At 47.6% G+C, this 16,717-nt stretch overlaps 9 protein-coding genes across 9 annotated transcripts; 5 read left to right on the top strand and 4 right to left on the bottom strand.

Annotated features, from left to right (window-relative positions):
- Window positions 1-532: 532 nt before the first annotated feature.
- Window positions 533-1,202, top strand: LY89DRAFT_346144 (uncharacterized protein). The gene has a single exon (XM_018206881.1). It carries the CDS (start codon window positions 748-750, stop codon window positions 1,087-1,089), a length of 342 nt encoding a protein of 113 aa, XP_018062328.1. The 5' UTR covers window positions 533-747; the 3' UTR covers window positions 1,090-1,202.
- On the bottom strand, window positions 1,166-2,073 carry LY89DRAFT_346175 (uncharacterized protein). The gene is made up of 3 exons (XM_018206884.1): window positions 1,574-2,073; window positions 1,389-1,506; window positions 1,166-1,329 (listed from the first exon to the last, which is right to left on the bottom strand). Exons 1-3 carry the CDS (start codon window positions 1,777-1,779, stop codon window positions 1,243-1,245), a joined length of 411 nt encoding a protein of 136 aa, XP_018062327.1. The 5' UTR covers window positions 1,780-2,073; the 3' UTR covers window positions 1,166-1,242.
- On the top strand, window positions 2,011-3,785 carry LY89DRAFT_677300 (cytochrome P450; the record flags this gene model as incomplete). The annotated part of the gene is made up of 5 exons (XM_018213671.1): window positions 2,011-2,073; window positions 2,205-2,554; window positions 2,607-2,817; window positions 2,862-3,049; window positions 3,101-3,785. 5 exons carry the CDS (start codon window positions 2,011-2,013, stop codon window positions 3,783-3,785), a joined length of 1,497 nt encoding a protein of 498 aa, XP_018062326.1.
- Window positions 3,786-4,042: 257 nt separating this feature from the next.
- Window positions 4,043-6,751, top strand: LY89DRAFT_725312 (uncharacterized protein; the record flags this gene model as incomplete). The annotated part of the gene is made up of 3 exons (XM_018218967.1): window positions 4,043-4,071; window positions 4,813-5,145; window positions 5,196-6,751. 3 exons carry the CDS (start codon window positions 4,043-4,045, stop codon window positions 6,625-6,627), a joined length of 1,794 nt encoding a protein of 597 aa, XP_018062325.1. The 3' UTR covers window positions 6,628-6,751.
- Window positions 6,752-6,980: 229 nt separating this feature from the next.
- On the bottom strand, window positions 6,981-9,387 carry LY89DRAFT_691287 (S-adenosyl-L-homocysteine hydrolase). The gene is made up of 7 exons (XM_018216272.1): window positions 9,266-9,387; window positions 9,101-9,190; window positions 8,817-9,039; window positions 8,671-8,709; window positions 8,004-8,615; window positions 7,519-7,954; window positions 6,981-7,467 (listed from the first exon to the last, which is right to left on the bottom strand). The coding sequence occupies exons 2-7, from the start codon at window positions 9,125-9,127 to the stop codon at window positions 7,455-7,457; spliced, it is 1,350 nt and encodes a 449-aa protein (XP_018062324.1). The 5' UTR covers window positions 9,128-9,190; window positions 9,266-9,387; the 3' UTR covers window positions 6,981-7,454.
- Window positions 9,388-9,727: 340 nt separating this feature from the next.
- Window positions 9,728-11,239, bottom strand: LY89DRAFT_789228 (eukaryotic translation initiation factor 3 subunit H). The gene is made up of 3 exons (XM_018223232.1): window positions 11,069-11,239; window positions 10,538-11,016; window positions 9,728-10,487 (listed from the first exon to the last, which is right to left on the bottom strand). The coding sequence occupies exons 1-3, from the start codon at window positions 11,123-11,125 to the stop codon at window positions 9,920-9,922; spliced, it is 1,104 nt and encodes a 367-aa protein (XP_018062323.1). The 5' UTR covers window positions 11,126-11,239; the 3' UTR covers window positions 9,728-9,919.
- Window positions 11,240-11,797: 558 nt separating this feature from the next.
- On the bottom strand, window positions 11,798-12,652 carry LY89DRAFT_345837 (uncharacterized protein). Its single transcript, XM_018206880.1, has 2 exons — window positions 12,413-12,652; window positions 11,798-12,362 (listed from the first exon to the last, which is right to left on the bottom strand). Exons 1-2 carry the CDS (start codon window positions 12,477-12,479, stop codon window positions 11,851-11,853), a joined length of 579 nt encoding a protein of 192 aa, XP_018062322.1. The 5' UTR covers window positions 12,480-12,652; the 3' UTR covers window positions 11,798-11,850.
- An 81-nt stretch (window positions 12,653-12,733) lies between these two features.
- On the top strand, window positions 12,734-14,132 carry LY89DRAFT_630407 (mitochondrial carrier protein-like protein). Its single transcript, XM_018211240.1, has 3 exons — window positions 12,734-12,795; window positions 13,009-13,198; window positions 13,246-14,132. Exons 1-3 carry the CDS (start codon window positions 12,766-12,768, stop codon window positions 14,043-14,045), a joined length of 1,020 nt encoding a protein of 339 aa, XP_018062321.1. The 5' UTR covers window positions 12,734-12,765; the 3' UTR covers window positions 14,046-14,132.
- Window positions 14,133-15,777: 1,645 nt separating this feature from the next.
- LY89DRAFT_691283 (uncharacterized protein) lies at window positions 15,778-16,713 on the top strand. Its single transcript, XM_018216271.1, has 5 exons — window positions 15,778-15,817; window positions 16,078-16,158; window positions 16,233-16,328; window positions 16,385-16,506; window positions 16,573-16,713. The coding sequence occupies exons 2-5, from the start codon at window positions 16,098-16,100 to the stop codon at window positions 16,600-16,602; spliced, it is 309 nt and encodes a 102-aa protein (XP_018062320.1). The 5' UTR covers window positions 15,778-15,817; window positions 16,078-16,097; the 3' UTR covers window positions 16,603-16,713.
- The last annotated feature ends 4 nt before the right edge of the window (window positions 16,714-16,717 follow it).

Raw genomic sequence — 16,717 nt, 5'->3', positions numbered from 1 at the left:
TTCTGTTGCAGCGGCAGTGTGGGGATTCCAGGGTGTTTCAAAAGCTTGAGAATCGTATGCTTCTCGTTACGATCTCGTACGATGCATGTCTGCTCATAAATATGTTTCATATCAATCACGTGTCTTCACCCCTACCACAACTCCAGTACTCTTTGATAAGTATATATCGAGGTACCCATCTGTCTTCGTCTCATCTCTTCAACTGCATCACTGCAAAAAGAAAGCTACCGAGATTCCTCAGCTGGCCGGCCCAACTACTCCCAGTTACATTGATCAGGCCTAAATATTCTTCGATTCCTCTCTTGCTGTTTTACTAGTCGCAAAAGGGAGAGCCGCTCATTCAGATCCAGTGATAGAGATCTTCCTCCCTATACAGAAAAGTCTGAAGATCAAGATCTTGACGACGAAGAAGATCCACCAACCCCAGATCTTCAATTACCCCCACCTACTCGCTACCTTCCACCCCTCTATCCTACAGCTCCAGAACATCAAGAACCTGCTCCTCTACCCCGATACATTCGTCCTGCCTATTTCCCAGCCTCACCTCAGTTCCCAAAACCAACTTGCGTTCGAAACAGTGAACAAGCGTTTGTCCCAAAACCACTCAAACGTACTCCGCCATCCCAGAAACTCCCACCACCACCACCCGCCTCTCAACCTCGAGAATTCAGACTCGCCTACACCTACACCAAGCACCAATACGTCCAAACCTACACCGTCTCCAACTTCTACTTCAACTACCTAATCATGGCCTCCAACACCACAAACACCAAAACCGCCGCCCCAACTCCCCCATTCCCTTCCACCAACGGCGCCGGCCCCTCCAAAGACTCCATTCTCAATGACCTCAGACGCCAACTAGACGACTCAGACATCTCATCCAACGCCGGCTCAAATTCCTCTGGCCGCAGACGCAGAAGAAGAAAGAACAAGAGCGCACTAGGCCAACCCCTCGCTGCCACCGGCCCAACCGTCATCCCCAGATTAGCGGAAACGAAACCGGTGAGATTACAACTCGGGTTGAATCTCGACGTTGAGCTCGAGTTGAAAGCGCGAATTCAGGGGGATGTTAGTTTGACTTTGCTGTGAGTCCTCCCTTCCTCCCTCCTGCTTCCTTTACCAGATATTCGAACCATAGGAAACGGACAGCTAACCTACACATCTTCCTAGCCAATAAGTATCTCCAAGACTCCCCCCTCCAAAACCCTCCTCGCCCGTGGCCACGAAGCCAAATTCGCCCTCTCAAAACACACATCGCTCACCACGGACCAAATCTCCGCTGTCAAAGAACAGAAAATCGAGATCTTCGACGATATGTGTTATATGCGCCTAGGTAAGCTGAGGTTTAGACAGCATTGGTTGCAGAGGGAGGTGAGCGAGAGTCTTACGGCGGCGGTTCTGGGGGCGGGGATCCTGGTGGGAATTTTGGTGGGGTTTATGGGGGGTTGGCTTGTTGCGACTGGTGGTGGAGGGGGAAAAGGGGGCTCTTGTTTGTATATGCCGGTCCTTGTGAGTGTGTAGGATAGTGATGGAGGGGAGGGGATTTTTATGATGATTTATGATTGATACTTACCTACCCGAGTTTGGATTGCTGGTGCAATGCAATGGAAGTGAGATGTTTGCACGTGATGTGTTGGAAACAACCTGCAGGTGTCTACTTCCGAGGTTCTTATTGCGAATAAAACCGTTTGGCGTTTGGCTACAGCACAAGTGTTTTGTGACGGTCGAAGATGGACATGTATCATGGAATTGAGTACAAGCAGAATCTGAAACATGCATGTCGCGAGAAGCTGGCCATTGGCTCTTGCCTTTTGTGGCGGAACACACACTAATCAGGTAGCATTGCGAGCTGGAATGTGCAACTTGACGTCGTTCTTCCTCATTCCACTTGTACTACGGAGGGTGAACCTCTCGCCGTTCATTTGATTTGATTGTTCGTTTACAATTCCTAGCCATCCTGATTCCACGGGGCTGAATCTTGAAGGATTTGGTGTGGGGTAGAACTTCACGATGGCGATTTTCACGATAGCTGGATTGGATGACTATGGCTGGGTGGTGAATGTTGGTCTGGGGGTGAGTCCTTCTGAGTTGCCTTAATTTGAGTCATGGTGTCCCAAGTATCGTTCGTGGTTCTTGTCAGATTGTTCTTTCAGGCGTCCATCGCTTCAAATCTTATATATCTCCTCATACTGATCATTGCACAGCTCATTGCCTACCTGGCATGGCTAATTGCTTCACGCACTTACTTCAACCCTCTCTCCAAATACCCAGGTCCCTTCTTCTGGTCGTTCTCCCGCATCCCTCACGCCTTCTATCTCGTCACCGGCCGTCTCCCGTTCAAGATTGCTGAATTTCATGAGCGTTATGGTCCCATCGTTCGTATTGCTCCTGATGAACTGGTCTTTATCCAAGAGGAGGCCTGGCTAGATATCTACGGAAAGCCTCAACCGAGAAATACGCAGTTGAGAAAGGATCCGTCCGTTTTTGTTACGGCTCCTGATGGGCCGAAGGGAATTCTAGTCGAGCCTAATGATGAAATTCATGCTCGGTTGAGGTAAGAACATTCACAGCTGTGGTGTTGGTTCAAGTGCTTACTCTTTTAACAGACGGAATCTTGCTCCTGGGTTCTCGGACAAGGCTTTGAGAGATCAAGAACCATTGTTGAACAAGCACTTTGACTTGCTTATGAGCAGATTTCGTGAGAAGTCCGGGAAGCCATTTGATATCTCTCAATGGTATGAATTCATGACTTTCGACATCATTGGAGACTTGACATTTGGAGAGTCCTTCGGTTGTCTCGAGAGTTCGAAAGCGAATGTGAGTTTCCACTGTCAAGCAGTGGATAACAGCTCACAAAGTAGATTTGGCTTGATACACTCCGCGTAGCTGCTCCTGCGGCGACCATCTTAGGGATGCTGTCCAAATACCCGCCGACTCTTTCTGTCCTCACATCGCTAATACCGATGATGAGAAGAGAAGAGCAGAAGTTTCGAAGCCTCACAGAGGGCAAAATGCGTCATCGTCTCACGTTGGGACAACGTCCAGACTTGTAAGTTCTCACAGAGTTTTTGCTTCAGTTCGGAAGTCTTACAGTGTGCAGTATTGGCAATGTCCAAGAAGTTATTGATCAACCTGATGGCATCTCATTCAGAGAGATGCAAGAAACGGCTGGAGTCCTTCTCGTTGCTGGGTCAGATACTACCGCCAGTACACTTGCCGGTGTGACATACTACCTATCGACCTATCCAAAGGTGCTCACCAAGCTCACCAAAGAAATTCGAAGTGCATTCAAGGATGAGTCAGAAATCACTGCAGTGAGCGTAAACTCTCTGGAGTACATGCTAGCTGTTCTGAACGAAACACTTCGAATCTACCCTCCAGTCTCAGGCAACACAACTCGCATCACACCACCCGAAGGAGGCATGATCGCCGGAAAATGGGTACCAGGCGAGACTTCCGTGGCCATCAACCACTGGGCTGCCTTCCATAATTCAAGCAACTTCATCCGTCCATACGAATTCATCCCAGAACGCTGGCTCGGAGCGCCGGAATTTAATGACGACAAGAAGAAAGTACTGCAGCCTTTCAACGTCGGGCCGAGGAATTGTTTGGGGAGGAATCTGGCGTATCTGGAGATGAGGGTTGTGCTTGCGAGGTTGGTGTGGGGTTTCGATATGGAGATTTCGGAGGAGAGTATTGGGTGGGAGAAGGGGCAGACGGGGTATATGCTTTGGTCGGGTAGGAAGCCGTTGATGGTCAAGCTTACACCTGTGGCGAGAGATTGACTGGATGAGCGTTATCTCGATTCGTTGACATTTGACAGTGATATTATATGGCGACAGCGAAGTGGGAAGGTGAAGGTATAATTTTTTTTTTGACTCGAGCTTGGGCTTTGCTTTTATATCATGAAGATACCAATGAACTGTTTACCCTCACTTACAGTAAATTCGGATTTCCCACCAAAAGACTTGGAATATAAAATCAAACCACAAAGAAGACGAACATATGTCCTACCCATTAGCTCTTAAAAAACAATCAAAACATGAAAACACCCAAACACACGGAGAATGAGTGAGTTGGTATGTTATTGTTTATTTATCCAATTATGTCTAAACTTTAGAACAATGAATAGAGTCTGGAATAGGAGGCATCTCTTGCCAACTTTTAGACTGATATATTTAATACTCGTACTTTCCTTCATTGTTCGAATGGCATGTATACAGTTGTGTTTTAGAGGCAGCTCTTTGTGACACGCGTACTGGAATTGCCTAGATAGGAGCTCTTCCAAAGTCCTTGCTGCATCAGGAGGTACACGTGATTTGAAACTTGCATCAACAACGCTCCTTCTCTTTCCCCTCCAACATCATATCTGCTCACATACTCATCTCTGTCCCATATCTTACCAGCCTTCTTCTTTGCCATTGTCTACGTATATTCTACTTACCCGCTTCTTGTGGCGCTTTTCAATCCCTTTTGGTTTACCGATCTAATTTTAGATCAGGCTGTTGAATCTCCTCCTGATGCAGAATTTTCATCTCGTTCCAATTTCTAGATGTGCTCACATGCTCGAAAACATAGACTCTCAACTCAATCCAGTCTGTGTAATGAGACATGGTGTCTTTTGGCGATAAGCGTCCTTTAGATGACGGGAGCGACTCCCCAATCGAAGCGGCATTTCCCAAAAGGCGAAGATCCAGGTCAACTTCGTCTAATTTCCCTACTGCTAGACTCGATGATGGCTACTTTGAGCAAAGACACCCGGTGCTCACAAGTCACGAACTCGATCGACTGAATCATCACATCGGATTACAGGGATTTTGGATCGAAGCTGCAGCAAGCGGCGAATGCGGTCTTCACAGGCGATCAGAAATCGAGATACTCGAAAGTCGAAGTCATCCTGTTATCGTGGGAAGACGAAGATCCAAAACTCCCAGTGTCGCTAGAGATAATGGACCTAGCTGCTGTCTTCATAGATATTTACCATTACGAAGTGCAGGAATGGCAAATACCGTCAGAGGACAGCCACAATCAGCTCCAATCCAGAATACTCACTTTCCTTGGCAAGAGCGATCCACAGCATCTGAAGATTGTCTACTATGCAGGTCATGGCAGACTGACGAACCATGGTACCCCTGCCTGGACGAGGTCAGTCTACTCTGCGCCCTGAAAGTGCCACGCTGACTAGGACTACGAAGTCTTCGAAATAGCAAGAAGGAACGGTGTCCGACCGTTAAGTGGTCTGGCATTCAGAACACCCTCGAAGAGTCAAGATCAGATGTATTGATTCTTCTGGACTGCTGTGCTTCAGGAGTCTGTACTACCGACGAAGGTAATGGAGTTACTGAGCTTATTGCGGCTTGTGCCTATAATGCTACTGCCAACGGGGTTGGACCTTTCTCTTTCACACACGCACTCATCGCCAAACTTCGACTGATGGCACAGCTTCCTTATTTCAACATTGGGTATCTCTACAATGCTATATTTACAGAAGTTCAAGGCTGGAGAATCGAGGACTCTCAATTCAAGAAAGCTCCTATCCATCTTGTTCTGAGCCAGAATCAAAGTTTACACAGAAGTATTTGCTTGTCCAAGAAGCCTGAGACTTCCTCCAACGGAGAGGACTCGTCAGGGCCAACTCTATCTTCTAGAGAGCCAGAAAATATCCCACCAACAAATGATGCACCTCCGCCCAAGCAGAAGTCAGCTTCGACTGAAACCACTCCGTTAGGTGACAACAGCCCCTTCAGTCAAGACGCAGCCTCTACTTCAGCAAGCTCCATTTCGCCATTGCCAGAATACCCAAGGCTTCTTTTCAGCATACGTCTCACTGAAGATGTCAAGCCTGCTGATCTCTCATGCGAGCTATTCTCAGAATGGCTGCGTCAAGTTCCTGTATCTGCCGATGCTGTGAGAGTCGAAGCGGGCTTCGCCAGTGACTCCACATTATTGATTGTATCTATTCCGGTTTCGATGATGGCATATTTACCAAAGGATTCAGCCATCACTCTACTTGGGACTTCTAGGTCTGCGAACCTCATGGCGATGTGCACAGTCAACATATCTTCAATTTCAGCACCATCAAGAAGACAGAGGAGCTTTAATTATGTGCCTTATGAGAAAGATTACGAAGAAGATATCCGAAAATTGCGGACAAGTCTAGCAAGATCACCAGCAACATCCATGGGATCGAAGATGGTATATCCGTCCGAAACTCGTCGCTCATCCGGCAGACGAAATTCAGAACTAAAAGAAGGCAAGAGACAAGGTGCAAATCCACCAAAGGATATTGTTCAGAAAACTAGACCGAGCCTTCGCAGATCTCCTGCAATAGCAGGTTCTGTTGCAGACAAATTCAGAGCAACATCGTCAAGAACATCTAGAAAAACCCCCCACTCATTTACGTCCCCGAATGATCAGAAACCGGCAGTTTTTAGTGCTAATTTTCGCTCCGGCTCTGAAAATGAAGATACCGAGGAAGATATTTTTCCAGACTCAGATGGAGAATCCCATGACTCGGCTCGCGAACCGAAAAAAGATAGCGGCATCTATATGGGGATATCGGATTTCGATTTTGAGGCAGCGGTCGAGGCAGAGCGCATGTCTGACTTCAAGAGGCAAATGCAGTAGTATGACAAAGCATTGAAGAGATACTATCGTGAATTTGGTTCAAAAGTAAACAGGTCGGAAATCTGGGGGAAGAAAAATGGCTGTGTGGGACTGTGAAAAATGAATTGAGGGTGCAGTTTGATACAAGGCTAGATCTACTCAGATACTTTTTTTCAGGACATGGACTATAACTGAACTTTCCATCTCTTCCGGATGTAAGGGTTGCCAAGGATGATGATACCATCTACCATGTTGTTCATGAATTCGTCTGCATAGTCGCCCATCATTATGTTTAACCTGGTGCTCAGCATTTTCTAGAAAACGCATTAAGGAATCTCGAGCCTTGCGACCAATACATAGTGATGGGCTTGATATGCTGAGATTGAGGGACAGTTGCATCAAATCCATTCGTAGCACTCGCTCATATACGGGGTTCGTTAAAAGAATATGGTACAAAGCTCGGATCATCAATACATCAAGACAACGACACAGCGAGCGGTGGAACACAACATGATAGCCCGCAAAAGCAGGAAACGCACTAGTATTTTCATATCTAAGAACGCGCACTGTTCTCTCCGATCTTTCTGATCTGCGCACGCAAAAGACCAACCAACCTCTAAGCTCTACTTGACCGTGGTTGAAGAGCCAAGTAAACGCCGTTCGCTGTGAAAGTAAAATTTCAACCCCATTTGTTGAATGCTTTTTATCCCTGAGAAAACCTTTATATGCCGTTGAAGGACAAAATGCTTTTTTCCCCAGATATCATGCCGTCATTAGTCGTGTTGAAAATCCCCTGTACAAATGAAAAGAAGGAACTCCGTAATGTAGCAAGCAAACGCGAGAGGTATCTAGTATCGGTACCTGGAGGAGCTGTTAGTGATGTATCTCTGTGTAAATATGGAATGTACTTACATTTCTGCCTTGTATGGACCCTCAACCTCAAGACCAAGGTAATCTGCTTGGACTGGGGTCAATTTGGAGAGCTCGGCGTTGACATGAGCCAAGTGAAGCTTGGCAACAGTCTCGTCCAAGATCTTTGGCAGAACGTAGACACCGACCTCAAGCTTTTGAGTCTTGCCGAACTCGACATACTTTTGGCCGAAAGCAGCATCCTCGCACTTGTACAACATGATTTGTGCAAGAACTTGGTTGGTGAATGAGCAAGACATGACGAATGAAGAGTGACCAGTGGCACATCCCAAATTAACGAGACGTCCCTCAGCAAGCAGGATGATGTGGCGGCCGTTCTTCATGAGGAAACGATCGACTTGGGGCTTGATGTTTTGTACGCTGGCAGCGTTCTTCTTCAACCAGGCAACGTCGATCTCAATATCGAAATGTCCAATGTCTAAGAGAGGTTAGGCAGATGCAAGGACTTGAGACAGAACTATACTTACTGCAGACAATAGCATCGTTGGGCATCTTCTCGAAGTGCTCACCAGTCAAGATATCTCGGCAACCAGTGGTGGTAACGAAAATTTGACCTTGGCTAGCAGCCTTCTCCATGGTGGTGACTTGGTAACCAGAGACAGCAGCTTGAAGAGCGTTGATGGGATCAACCTCAGTGACAATGACACGAGCACCCATTCCGTGAAGAGCCATAGCACAACCTTTTCCGACATCACCGTAACCTGCAACGACGGCAACCTTACCAGCGATCATGACATCGGTAGCACGCTTGATACCATCGACCAATGATTCGCGGCAACCGTACAAGTTGTCGAACTTCGACTTGGTGACGGAGTCGTTGACGTTGATGGCTGGGACGAGAAGACCCTTGCCCTTCAACATTCTGTACAAGTGATGAACACCAGTGGTGGTCTCTTCTGATACACCATAGCAGCCCTTGAGCATCTCGGGGTACTTCTTGTGAACGAGAGCAGTAAGATCTCCACCATCGTCAAGGATCAAGTTCAGGCTCTTGCCACCCTTGAAAGCGACAAGCTGTTGCTCCAAGCACCATTCATACTCTTCTTCGGTCTCACCCTTCCAGGCAAAAACAGGGACACCTAAACCATGTCAGATAAATGTGCGAAAAGTGCCGAACATTCGGTGATAACTAACCTGCAGCAGCGATTGCAGCAGCTGCGTGATCCTGGGTCGCTTGTATATGTTAGCTTTTGCTTGTTTTAACATCTCGCAGATGTAAAGGTTCATTGCCAAATGTGGAATGGGGTCAGGAGATGGAAATCGCCTTAGTTTCAACTTACAGAAAATGTTGCACGACGACCACGTAACTTCAGCACCAAGGAATGTCAAGGTCTCGATAAGAACAGCAGTTTGAATGGTCATGTGAAGACATCCAGCAATGCGAGCACCCTTCAATGGTTGATCGTCGGCGTATTTGGCACGAGTGGCCATCAAACCTGGCATCTCATTCTCAGCGAGCTCGATCTCCTTGCGGCCAAAGGCTGCAAGACTGAGGTCTGCGACCTGTATGAATGTTTATCAGCTTCAGGCATTTTAATATCGATGTATCCTCTGAATCACGGACCTTGAACTTGGATGCTGGTGCAGACATGATAATGGTGGGGTCTGATATCGTTGCGGTGAGGGAAATTTTAATAAGGAAGAGATGTGAAGACTGAATCAACGATAAGAGTTAGCTGCTGTAGGTATGAACCTGCTTTGATGTCAAGGAGGTAATTCTTGTACTTACATCACAAGGACTCGGTTTTTGCAGTAGGGAGGAGTGGAGGAAAAGAAGAAGAGGAAGAAGATGAAAGAGAAGATGGTTGATTTTGCGGCGTGGTGCGCGGGGCTTTTCAAATTGGCGCTAGTGGGGCTAGCTTGTCACATAAAAGTCCTCGCAAGGGTCCTGGTGTTCACCGAATCGAGGGGCAGAGGGGCCGAATGAGGTGCTGAGGCAGAAACTCATAAGCACATGGGCATTGCAAAGTCTCAAACCAAAGCTTATCGGGCTTGGTCGTCCGACGAAATAAATACAAAAGCTTTGAATATCTACTGGGCCCAGGATCTTAGGATCAATCAGACCTCTTCAAATGCCTGTTTCGGAAATATACACACAAGTTGCAGACGAACAAGGTCTCTGGGGTAGTGATTCAAACCAGAAAGAAACATGTCTCATCGGAACTATAATAATAGCCACAAAGACGACGTGGGGAAAGTAGATATCTTTACAATTTTATTAGACACGGGCAAGCTATGTGGCAATGGGTATTGCGCATATCTATGGTCTATCTGTCATTGCGAAGGCCAGAAGACTTGGATGATACTCCATGAACGCCAACCAGATGCACCATCCCATTCATAGTCCCATGAAATGAAGAACATGCTCGAAATTGCAAGAGCTTCATGACGACTCGGGCAGGAGATTGCTCTTCACGGCAAACATCTTCCCGCTGATGCTAGCAGTAAATCCATCCACTTGTCTCGAATATTGTTCGACTTGCTTGGCGTTCAGCATACCTTCTAACCTGCTTGGCTCGGTTGGCAGCTTGAAAAGTCTCTCCCACTCATCTTCTGGCAGAGGGGCCAATTTTTGTGTAGCTCTAGTAGCATTCTCTGCAGCACGCTTTGTTTTCCATGCCGTAACCTTGGTTTGCTCACGGGCAAGCTGTCTTTGGAAGTACTGGAAGTTGTTGAGTTCGGTGTAGTGAGTTTCTATGCTATCGAGAAGCTGATCGCAAGTTCGTTCGAGGAACGGGTCGATTGAGAGATCTAGGGCATCGAGGTTTGGATAAAGAGGAACCGGCGGTGGGTTTGCGGTCAACTCCGATAAGCTGGAAGGGTATTCGAGATCCTTCTTTGGTAATTCTGCAGGGAGTTGGTGGAGGAAGGAGGTGAGAAGGTGGGAGTTGTGGACGATGATTGGCAATTCAACCAAGATATCCTTATACGTGAGCTTCGACTTTTGCATACTGATGAAAATATTAGCCTGTGCCTGATCTGAACTTGCGGCACATCTTACATCTCAGTGGTGAACTTGTTCTCCTTGAACGCAGCCATGAAGGTCGGGGACAATCTGAAGGCTCTCAGGCTCAAAGCACCCTGCGAACTTCTGCTGACGTCGTGTACCAAAGCGATCGTCTTCTCATTGTTCTCCTTCTGGTAGTGGAACTGGTTCTCGATCAAACCAAGATTGATGAAGTTTCCCATATTCGCGCTCGTGTACCATCCGACACCGTTCGCGTCCACATTAACCTCTCGCAGGTATTTGATCATCTCAGTCTGATATGTCCCGTTCGCCTTTGATCGAGGAGCTGCTGCTGCGATATTTGAGGCTGCCATATGATCGTTGGGGTGAGAATCGGAGGCTGCAACATCTGCAGTTGGGAATGGGAATGAGTTGGTGACTTGGAGTGTGCCGTTCACATCCATGCCCACCAGAGCACCAGTCGCCGTTGTTGGGAAAGTTGCAGAGCATGCTTTCACAATCTTCATAACCACCTGTGCATCATATCAGTCCTCAATACTACGAGATGGGTCAAGAGATCCGTACCAGTGCTTCAATCTGCACCGAGTTCAAAGGAATGTCCTTCGAGATAGCGTCCGCCATATTGAGTGAAAGCCAGCAGATTGCTGGGCTTGATGGCTTGTTGGATATGGAGAACTGTGCAAGAATTGGATCGTTCCTGCGGAGCGCGTGTTCGTTGCGGCTTGATCGTCGCGCAGAGTTGGACTTTTTGTGTGCGGAGACTAGCGAGAGATTTTGCCCCGCGATCTTGAATGAAATTGGGTTTCCTTGCGAATGTATTCTCAACCCGGAAAAAAGAGACAACGTAAGAGCAAGGAGATCAAAGTTTTCTGAGCTACTACTCAATGCTAAATTATATCTTAGAAGTATCTCCCCAAGCAGTTTGAAGTCACGTGGCGTGTACACACTTTCTGGCTTATTTCACAGTCTGATCCTCTTCCAAGAAGCTTTGGAAGCTACAAAGCGTAATAGAAGCTGGTGAGTATTCCCATGTAAACCCTTTGCCAAAATCTTTTTCTCGGGATTTTCCATCAGGTCAAGTCAACAGGTTGACTAGACAAACCTGGAAGCACTGTACCTTGGTTACGCACCTAGGTACCCAAGTGCTATGTGCCAAGTGTACCCATAGAGACCAGTCGATGCCGTCTTCTCCATGTATTAGAGTTGAAATCTTTGTATATCCTACAGATATAGTACTGTAACAGTGATAAGATAGCCAGAGACTGTCTCGAACTATTCCCATACATGCTAAACGCCTCCCAATGTCCGCCCATAAATCATAATCATACAACAGCGGTATCGATGCATCATCTCTCTCTCTTTTTCCTCCACTCATTCAAAGCTTCTTCCCAATCTCTCCAGTCTTCACCACACCTCTCCGTTACTAACCCCCAACTCCGAGCCCTTATGATATTCTCTACCCCTCTCTCCTGTCTGATAATGGCAGCAAGTTTCTCCGTCCTGGCTTCTCTAGGAAAGAATCGTGCCGAATATGGATCTAATCTCTCATCCACTAATCGCTCTCTATCTCTCTCATTCTCTACTTGCCGTAATACCGACTCGGGGTCGTCTGGATCTGGACTTGTGGCAACAGAGGCGCAATAATTCAGCACATCGGAACGAACCTGCCATGACGGAAACAGAACTTGGTTCTTAAAAGTATGACATGAAGATTGAGATATTCGCCTCAAGTTTGGCGGTCTAGGGGTTCGGATCGATGTGGATGAAGGATCGAAGCCCGCGGAGGCGGGTGTTATGAGGGCATTGAGATTCTGTGTTATACTGTCGTCGATTGCTCCTCTTGATATCCGTAGAAAGTCTGAAGACTTGGTAAGCTAGTGCTTCACATATCTGCTAGACAGGTAGTACCTCTTAACGCGACAGTCGAGAAGCAGAATTGTGGTGTTAAAGCAGGGGGAGGCGAGGGGTGGCTCATAATGACTCGAGGAGCTTGTTTTGGTGCCTCTGCCGGGGAGGACTTTTTCCAAAGGAAGTTCGCCAGTATGATTGATAGACTATTAATGTCCGTGACAGGACTAGAATTCACTGCTGCAGTGTTGGGATTTCGATGTTCGAGTTTATAATAGGCACCGAGGTGGAGATGAGTTGAGAAGCTCGAGACAGGGATTGTATCTTAGCGTGCGATAAAGCTCTCGATGACGATGCGGTTTGAATGTGCTTCAAGTAACATGAAAATCCAGTCGTTCTTCGCAATGGTGTAAATGTCTAATACTCATACCGATGTGCTCCTGGTAAGTTTACTCAATTTCGATTTTGGTGTACATGCCAGCTGGTGAAGGAGCGACCATTTCTGGAAGTCCATGGTCGAGCAAATCCAACTCAAGAACTCGTTTCCAATTTTTTCAACCTGGCCATCAGAGTACCTATATTCGAACAAACCTCCTTCTTGCTGTCGATGGAAAGGCATTGGAATCAAATGACCTTTCACTGACCGACATTGACAGGCTGGAGCCTTCGCAGCTTTCACCGTCGACCTCCTAGTTTATCCCTTAGATACCTTAAAGACTCGATTTCAAAGTCCAGACTACAAGAAAATCTACTACGATGCATCAAAAAATGCAGTTAACCGGAAGTTGCTCTTTCGTGGTCTTTACCAAGGAGTTGGAAGTGTGATCCTTATCACTATACCCTCATGTAAGTTCTTGTCCTCAAAGTTGGAACACAACTCTGACTTGGCAAAGCTGGAGCATTCTTTACCACCTATGAGGCTGTAAAATCCGGACTCTCGAAAGCCAATCCCACTTACGGTGGCTCTCCATTGATCCCCCAGCCATTCATTCATAGTGCGGCATCAGCTACAGCAGAGCTCGTATCTTGCTTCATCTTGACCCCAGCCGAAGTACTGAAGCAAAATGCTCAGATGATACGTCGACCGGCTGAATCTTCTTCGAAAACATCAACGGCATTCCAACCATCTGTCACTATTCAGGCTTTGAAGCAATTCAAACATCCTTCTCAACTGTGGAGAGGATATACTGCGTTGGCAGCTAGGAACCTTCCTTTCACCGCTATGCAGTTTCCAATGTTTGAACATCTCAAAGAAAGCATAAAACAGTATCGCCAGAAGAGTGGAACGTATACCGGAAGCTTGATGGAGACGGCGTTAATGACTGCAGTCAGTGCTGGGAGTGCCGGATCCCTAGCTGCTGTGATCACCACTCCAGTGGATGTAGTGAAGACTCGGATCATGCTTTCAGCTACTGGTGAAGCTTCAGAAGCGGAAGCAAAAAAGGAAATAGCAAGGGCAAGGAAAGAAGGGCATTCAATTGAGAAACTTGCTAATAGGAAGGGGGTTACAAGGAAGAGTGGACTGACAGTCGCAAAAGAGGTATTGGCTGAAAGTGGTGTAAAAGGGTTGTTTAGAGGAGGGACATTGAGAGCAGCTTGGACTGCCCTGGGTAGTGGTCTTTATCTGGGGGTGTATGATAGTGGACGAGTCTGGCTAGGTGGTCAACACAAGCATGACGACTTATCAATGTAATTCAAGGAGGGACTAGGTAAAGCTTGAGAGGCATTGAATGAAGATAGAAAAAGACTAAATAAGAATGGAGACGGATTGAACGAAGACACAAAGGGACTGAGTGAGGACTGACAAAGACTAGAGACAGTTCGAGAAAGACTAGAGCGGGACTGAAAGTTTCTGTTTATCCCGGAGGCAGTTCAACGTATCGGCTTGAAATGGATTGTATGGATGAGAGCAAATTGTCCATTTGCCAAAGCTACCTGTATCACGTGGCGGAATAGCGGTCTGCATTTATGCAAGTGAGTGAAGTTCGAGAACATCTTAGACAGACTTTTGCTGCTATTAAGGACGTACGATGAGAAGTAGAGAAAAAGAAATCATTTATTAGCTCTTCTTCTGCACCTGTACGAGTACCCTTTACATCTTCGTCAGCCCATACAGACGCTCAGACCAGGAAGCATCGACTCGATGACGATTCTCATGGCGATGGTGTGCAGGAGATCTGAGAGCCAATCTCGGCAGAGAACAGGGAAAGCGTCCGACACCTTTCAAATGTCCCATTCACAGCTGGAAATTCGTACTTCAAGCCACAAGATCGAGTACTGCACTCCGTTCTGGCATTCGCTCATGTTCAGTTCCCCTGAATCCCCAAGTCTCCTTGGACGAAAAGACCCGACAAGTTGGGATGAAACGACCAGGTCTGAAACCGCCTTCCCCTATTCGGTAAGAGAAGTCTCGGCTAAACTAGCTTGCATCATCACGTGATATCAAGTTTGAATGCCCTCGATATAAACAAACGGTCCAAGTTCAGAAGTCACTGACGTTTGCAATGGATGCAGCGTGGCTTTAAGATGTGTTTTGGTGGTTTCTAGGTGGGTTTGATGGTCCACTGCGTGATGCACGGTAGCCGGCCTAACTGTTTTGGCGGCGAAATGAGCGATGATGCAGTGCGTCGCGCCCAACCTGGCACACACCCTCCACACCACCATGGAAGTCCCCATCAGCGCCGGACAATCGGGGAAGAAGAAGAAGATGGCTGGGGGAAATTGTAGAACGAGAGATAAAGAAAATACATGAGTCAACGCAATGGTGATACTCCGTGAAGTTAAAGGCAACTGGTGAATGAAGAGCTGCTTTCAGACGCTCAACAATGCCCTGGCTTCTGGGAACCATCACACTACTTTATTATGCAGGAATGGCCGGGACCAGCACGCAAGCAAGCAAGCAGCAGGCGGGCAAAGTGGTGAAAGGAGGAAAGGAGCGAGCGAGCATGGCAGCAGCAGCAGCATTGGCAGGAAGCAAGGAAAGGAACCGCGGCCAATGAGGTGGGTGTTTGGCAGCGAAAGAGGGGAGTCGCTTGAGGGTTGCGCTAAAATGATGTGTGATTTGGGAGGTGGCCGACTCCCACCAAAATACCTACCCTTCGCCGTGCCCTCCTCTCACTCAAATCTCAGCACTGCCAACTCTCCCTCCAGAGAACGACTGCACGCAAGCAAAATCACATACTACAACAGTGAGTACACCCAAAATCTATCGGATTCGCTTCGCCGTCCTTTCTATCATATGATTCGCTCCCTCTCGTTCCGCTCCCACCAGCACGCGTGCCCTTTTCGCGCTTTCATTTGCTCATCGACTGCTTTTGAGCGATAGCATCACCTTGTCGTCGCGTCGTCCGTCGCGATTCAACTTTGTTGATCTGTTGATTGACCACCGCCCGCTGACTTCATCTGCTCGCTGTACAGGTCCACCCCCGTACTCAATTCTCAATCTCCCGAACTTCAAATCACAATGTAAGCTCATCCAATCTGTTTTCATGTTCCTTAATTGCATCTTTCGCGATGTTGCTGTCGGTATCGACTTTGCGACCGAGAGTGGCAGCCATTCACCTTTCCCTTCGCAAACGACCAAAACAAAACCGCCTCGCGTTCACCACCACTTGCTCTTCCTCCTCCACCACCGTCCACAACCACCACCTTCAATTGCTTTCGCTGATACAGATCCTCGGTCGCAATCTTTACGCGATTTCGCTGACATAAATCATTTCCATCAGACTCATCACCTACCATCATCATGCCTAAGGAGAAGACCGCAAAGCGTGCCACCAAGGCCAGAACCGAGAAGAAGAAGAAGGGTGCGTTCACATTGTCACTCCGCTCGACGTCATGACCGTCGCCGTTGCCTTCACCATACTGACGCATGTTCCAGATCCCAATGCCCCCAAGCGTGGTCTTTCTGCCTACATGTTCTTCGCCAACGAGCAAAGAGAGAACGTCCGTGACGAGAACCCTGGTATCACCTTCGGTACGATACTCACATGTCCCTACAATTGAATCATCTTCTAACACACTCGTCCACAGGCCAAGTCGGCAAGGTTCTCGGCGAGCGCTGGAAGGCTCTCAATGACAAGCAGCGCGCCCCGTATGAGGCCAAGGCTGCTCAGGATAAGAAGCGATACGAGGATGAGAAGGCGAGCTATAACGTGAGTAAAGAAGACCAGGACGACGACTAAGCAAACAGCCATATGCTGACGACACCTTCGACGCAGGCCGACGCAGAGGAGGAGGAATCTTCTTAAATTCTTCTCATCGCTTCTCACCACCACCGATCTCTGTTCCGACGGTACACAGTCCTAGTTTCTGCTAGCTCTGCATCTTGATGGAACATGTTGTCCTGGACTTCTCGGGGGATTT

This window comes from Mollisia scopiformis (assembly GCF_001500285.1).
Source record: "Mollisia scopiformis unplaced genomic scaffold LY89scaffold_34, whole genome shotgun sequence".
Lineage (NCBI taxonomy): Eukaryota > Fungi > Ascomycota > Leotiomycetes > Helotiales > Mollisiaceae > Mollisia > Mollisia scopiformis.
The sequence above is the reverse complement of the archived record's forward strand: the minus strand, read 5'-3'. Positions and strand labels throughout refer to the sequence as shown.

What these genes read in the sequence shown, in the direction of transcription:
- LY89DRAFT_345837 (XM_018206880.1), bottom strand. Translation starts at nt 12,479, where the DNA reads ATGAGCCACCCCTCGCCTCCCCCTGCTTTAACACCACAATTCTGCTTC. An exon ending in CTCGACTGTCGCGTTAAGAG is followed by an intron (nt 12,363 to 12,412) that starts GTACTACCTGTC and finishes CCAAGTCTTCAG; the next exon opens with ACTTTCTACGGATATCAAGA.
- LY89DRAFT_691283 (XM_018216271.1), top strand. Translation starts at nt 16,098, where the DNA reads ATGCCTAAGGAGAAGACCGCAAAGCGTGCCACCAAGGCCAGAACCGAG. An exon ending in AACCGAGAAGAAGAAGAAGG is followed by an intron (nt 16,159 to 16,232) that starts GTGCGTTCACAT and finishes CGCATGTTCCAG; the next exon opens with ATCCCAATGCCCCCAAGCGT. An exon ending in ATGAGAAGGCGAGCTATAAC is followed by an intron (nt 16,507 to 16,572) that starts GTGAGTAAAGAA and finishes CCTTCGACGCAG; the next exon opens with GCCGACGCAGAGGAGGAGGA.
- LY89DRAFT_691287 (XM_018216272.1), bottom strand. Translation starts at nt 9,127, where the DNA reads ATGTCTGCACCAGCATCCAAGTTCAAG. An exon ending in CACCAGCATCCAAGTTCAAG is followed by an intron (nt 9,040 to 9,100) that starts GTCCGTGATTCA and finishes ACATTCATACAG; the next exon opens with GTCGCAGACCTCAGTCTTGC. An exon ending in CAACGATGCTATTGTCTGCA is followed by an intron (nt 7,955 to 8,003) that starts GTAAGTATAGTT and finishes AACCTCTCTTAG; the next exon opens with ACATTGGACATTTCGATATT.
- LY89DRAFT_346175 (XM_018206884.1), bottom strand. Translation starts at nt 1,779, where the DNA reads ATGCATGTTTCAGATTCTGCTTGTACTCAATTCCATGATACATGTCCA. An exon ending in AGCAATCCAAACTCGGGTAG is followed by an intron (nt 1,507 to 1,573) that starts GTAAGTATCAAT and finishes CACACTCACAAG; the next exon opens with GACCGGCATATACAAACAAG. An exon ending in CCGCCCCCAGAACCGCCGCC is followed by an intron (nt 1,330 to 1,388) that starts GTAAGACTCTCG and finishes CAGCTTACCTAG; the next exon opens with GCGCATATAACACATATCGT.
- LY89DRAFT_630407 (XM_018211240.1), top strand. Translation starts at nt 12,766, where the DNA reads ATGTCTAATACTCATACCGATGTGCTCCTG. An exon ending in CTCATACCGATGTGCTCCTG is followed by an intron (nt 12,796 to 13,008) that starts GTAAGTTTACTC and finishes CGACATTGACAG; the next exon opens with GCTGGAGCCTTCGCAGCTTT. An exon ending in CCTTATCACTATACCCTCAT is followed by an intron (nt 13,199 to 13,245) that starts GTAAGTTCTTGT and finishes GACTTGGCAAAG; the next exon opens with CTGGAGCATTCTTTACCACC.
- LY89DRAFT_346144 (XM_018206881.1), top strand. Translation starts at nt 748, where the DNA reads ATGGCCTCCAACACCACAAACACCAAAACCGCCGCCCCAACTCCCCCA.
- LY89DRAFT_789228 (XM_018223232.1), bottom strand. Translation starts at nt 11,125, where the DNA reads ATGGCGGACGCTATCTCGAAGGACATTCCTTTGAACTCGGTGCAGATT. An exon ending in CGGTGCAGATTGAAGCACTG is followed by an intron (nt 11,017 to 11,068) that starts GTACGGATCTCT and finishes TATGATGCACAG; the next exon opens with GTGGTTATGAAGATTGTGAA. An exon ending in AACAAGTTCACCACTGAGAT is followed by an intron (nt 10,488 to 10,537) that starts GTAAGATGTGCC and finishes TATTTTCATCAG; the next exon opens with TATGCAAAAGTCGAAGCTCA.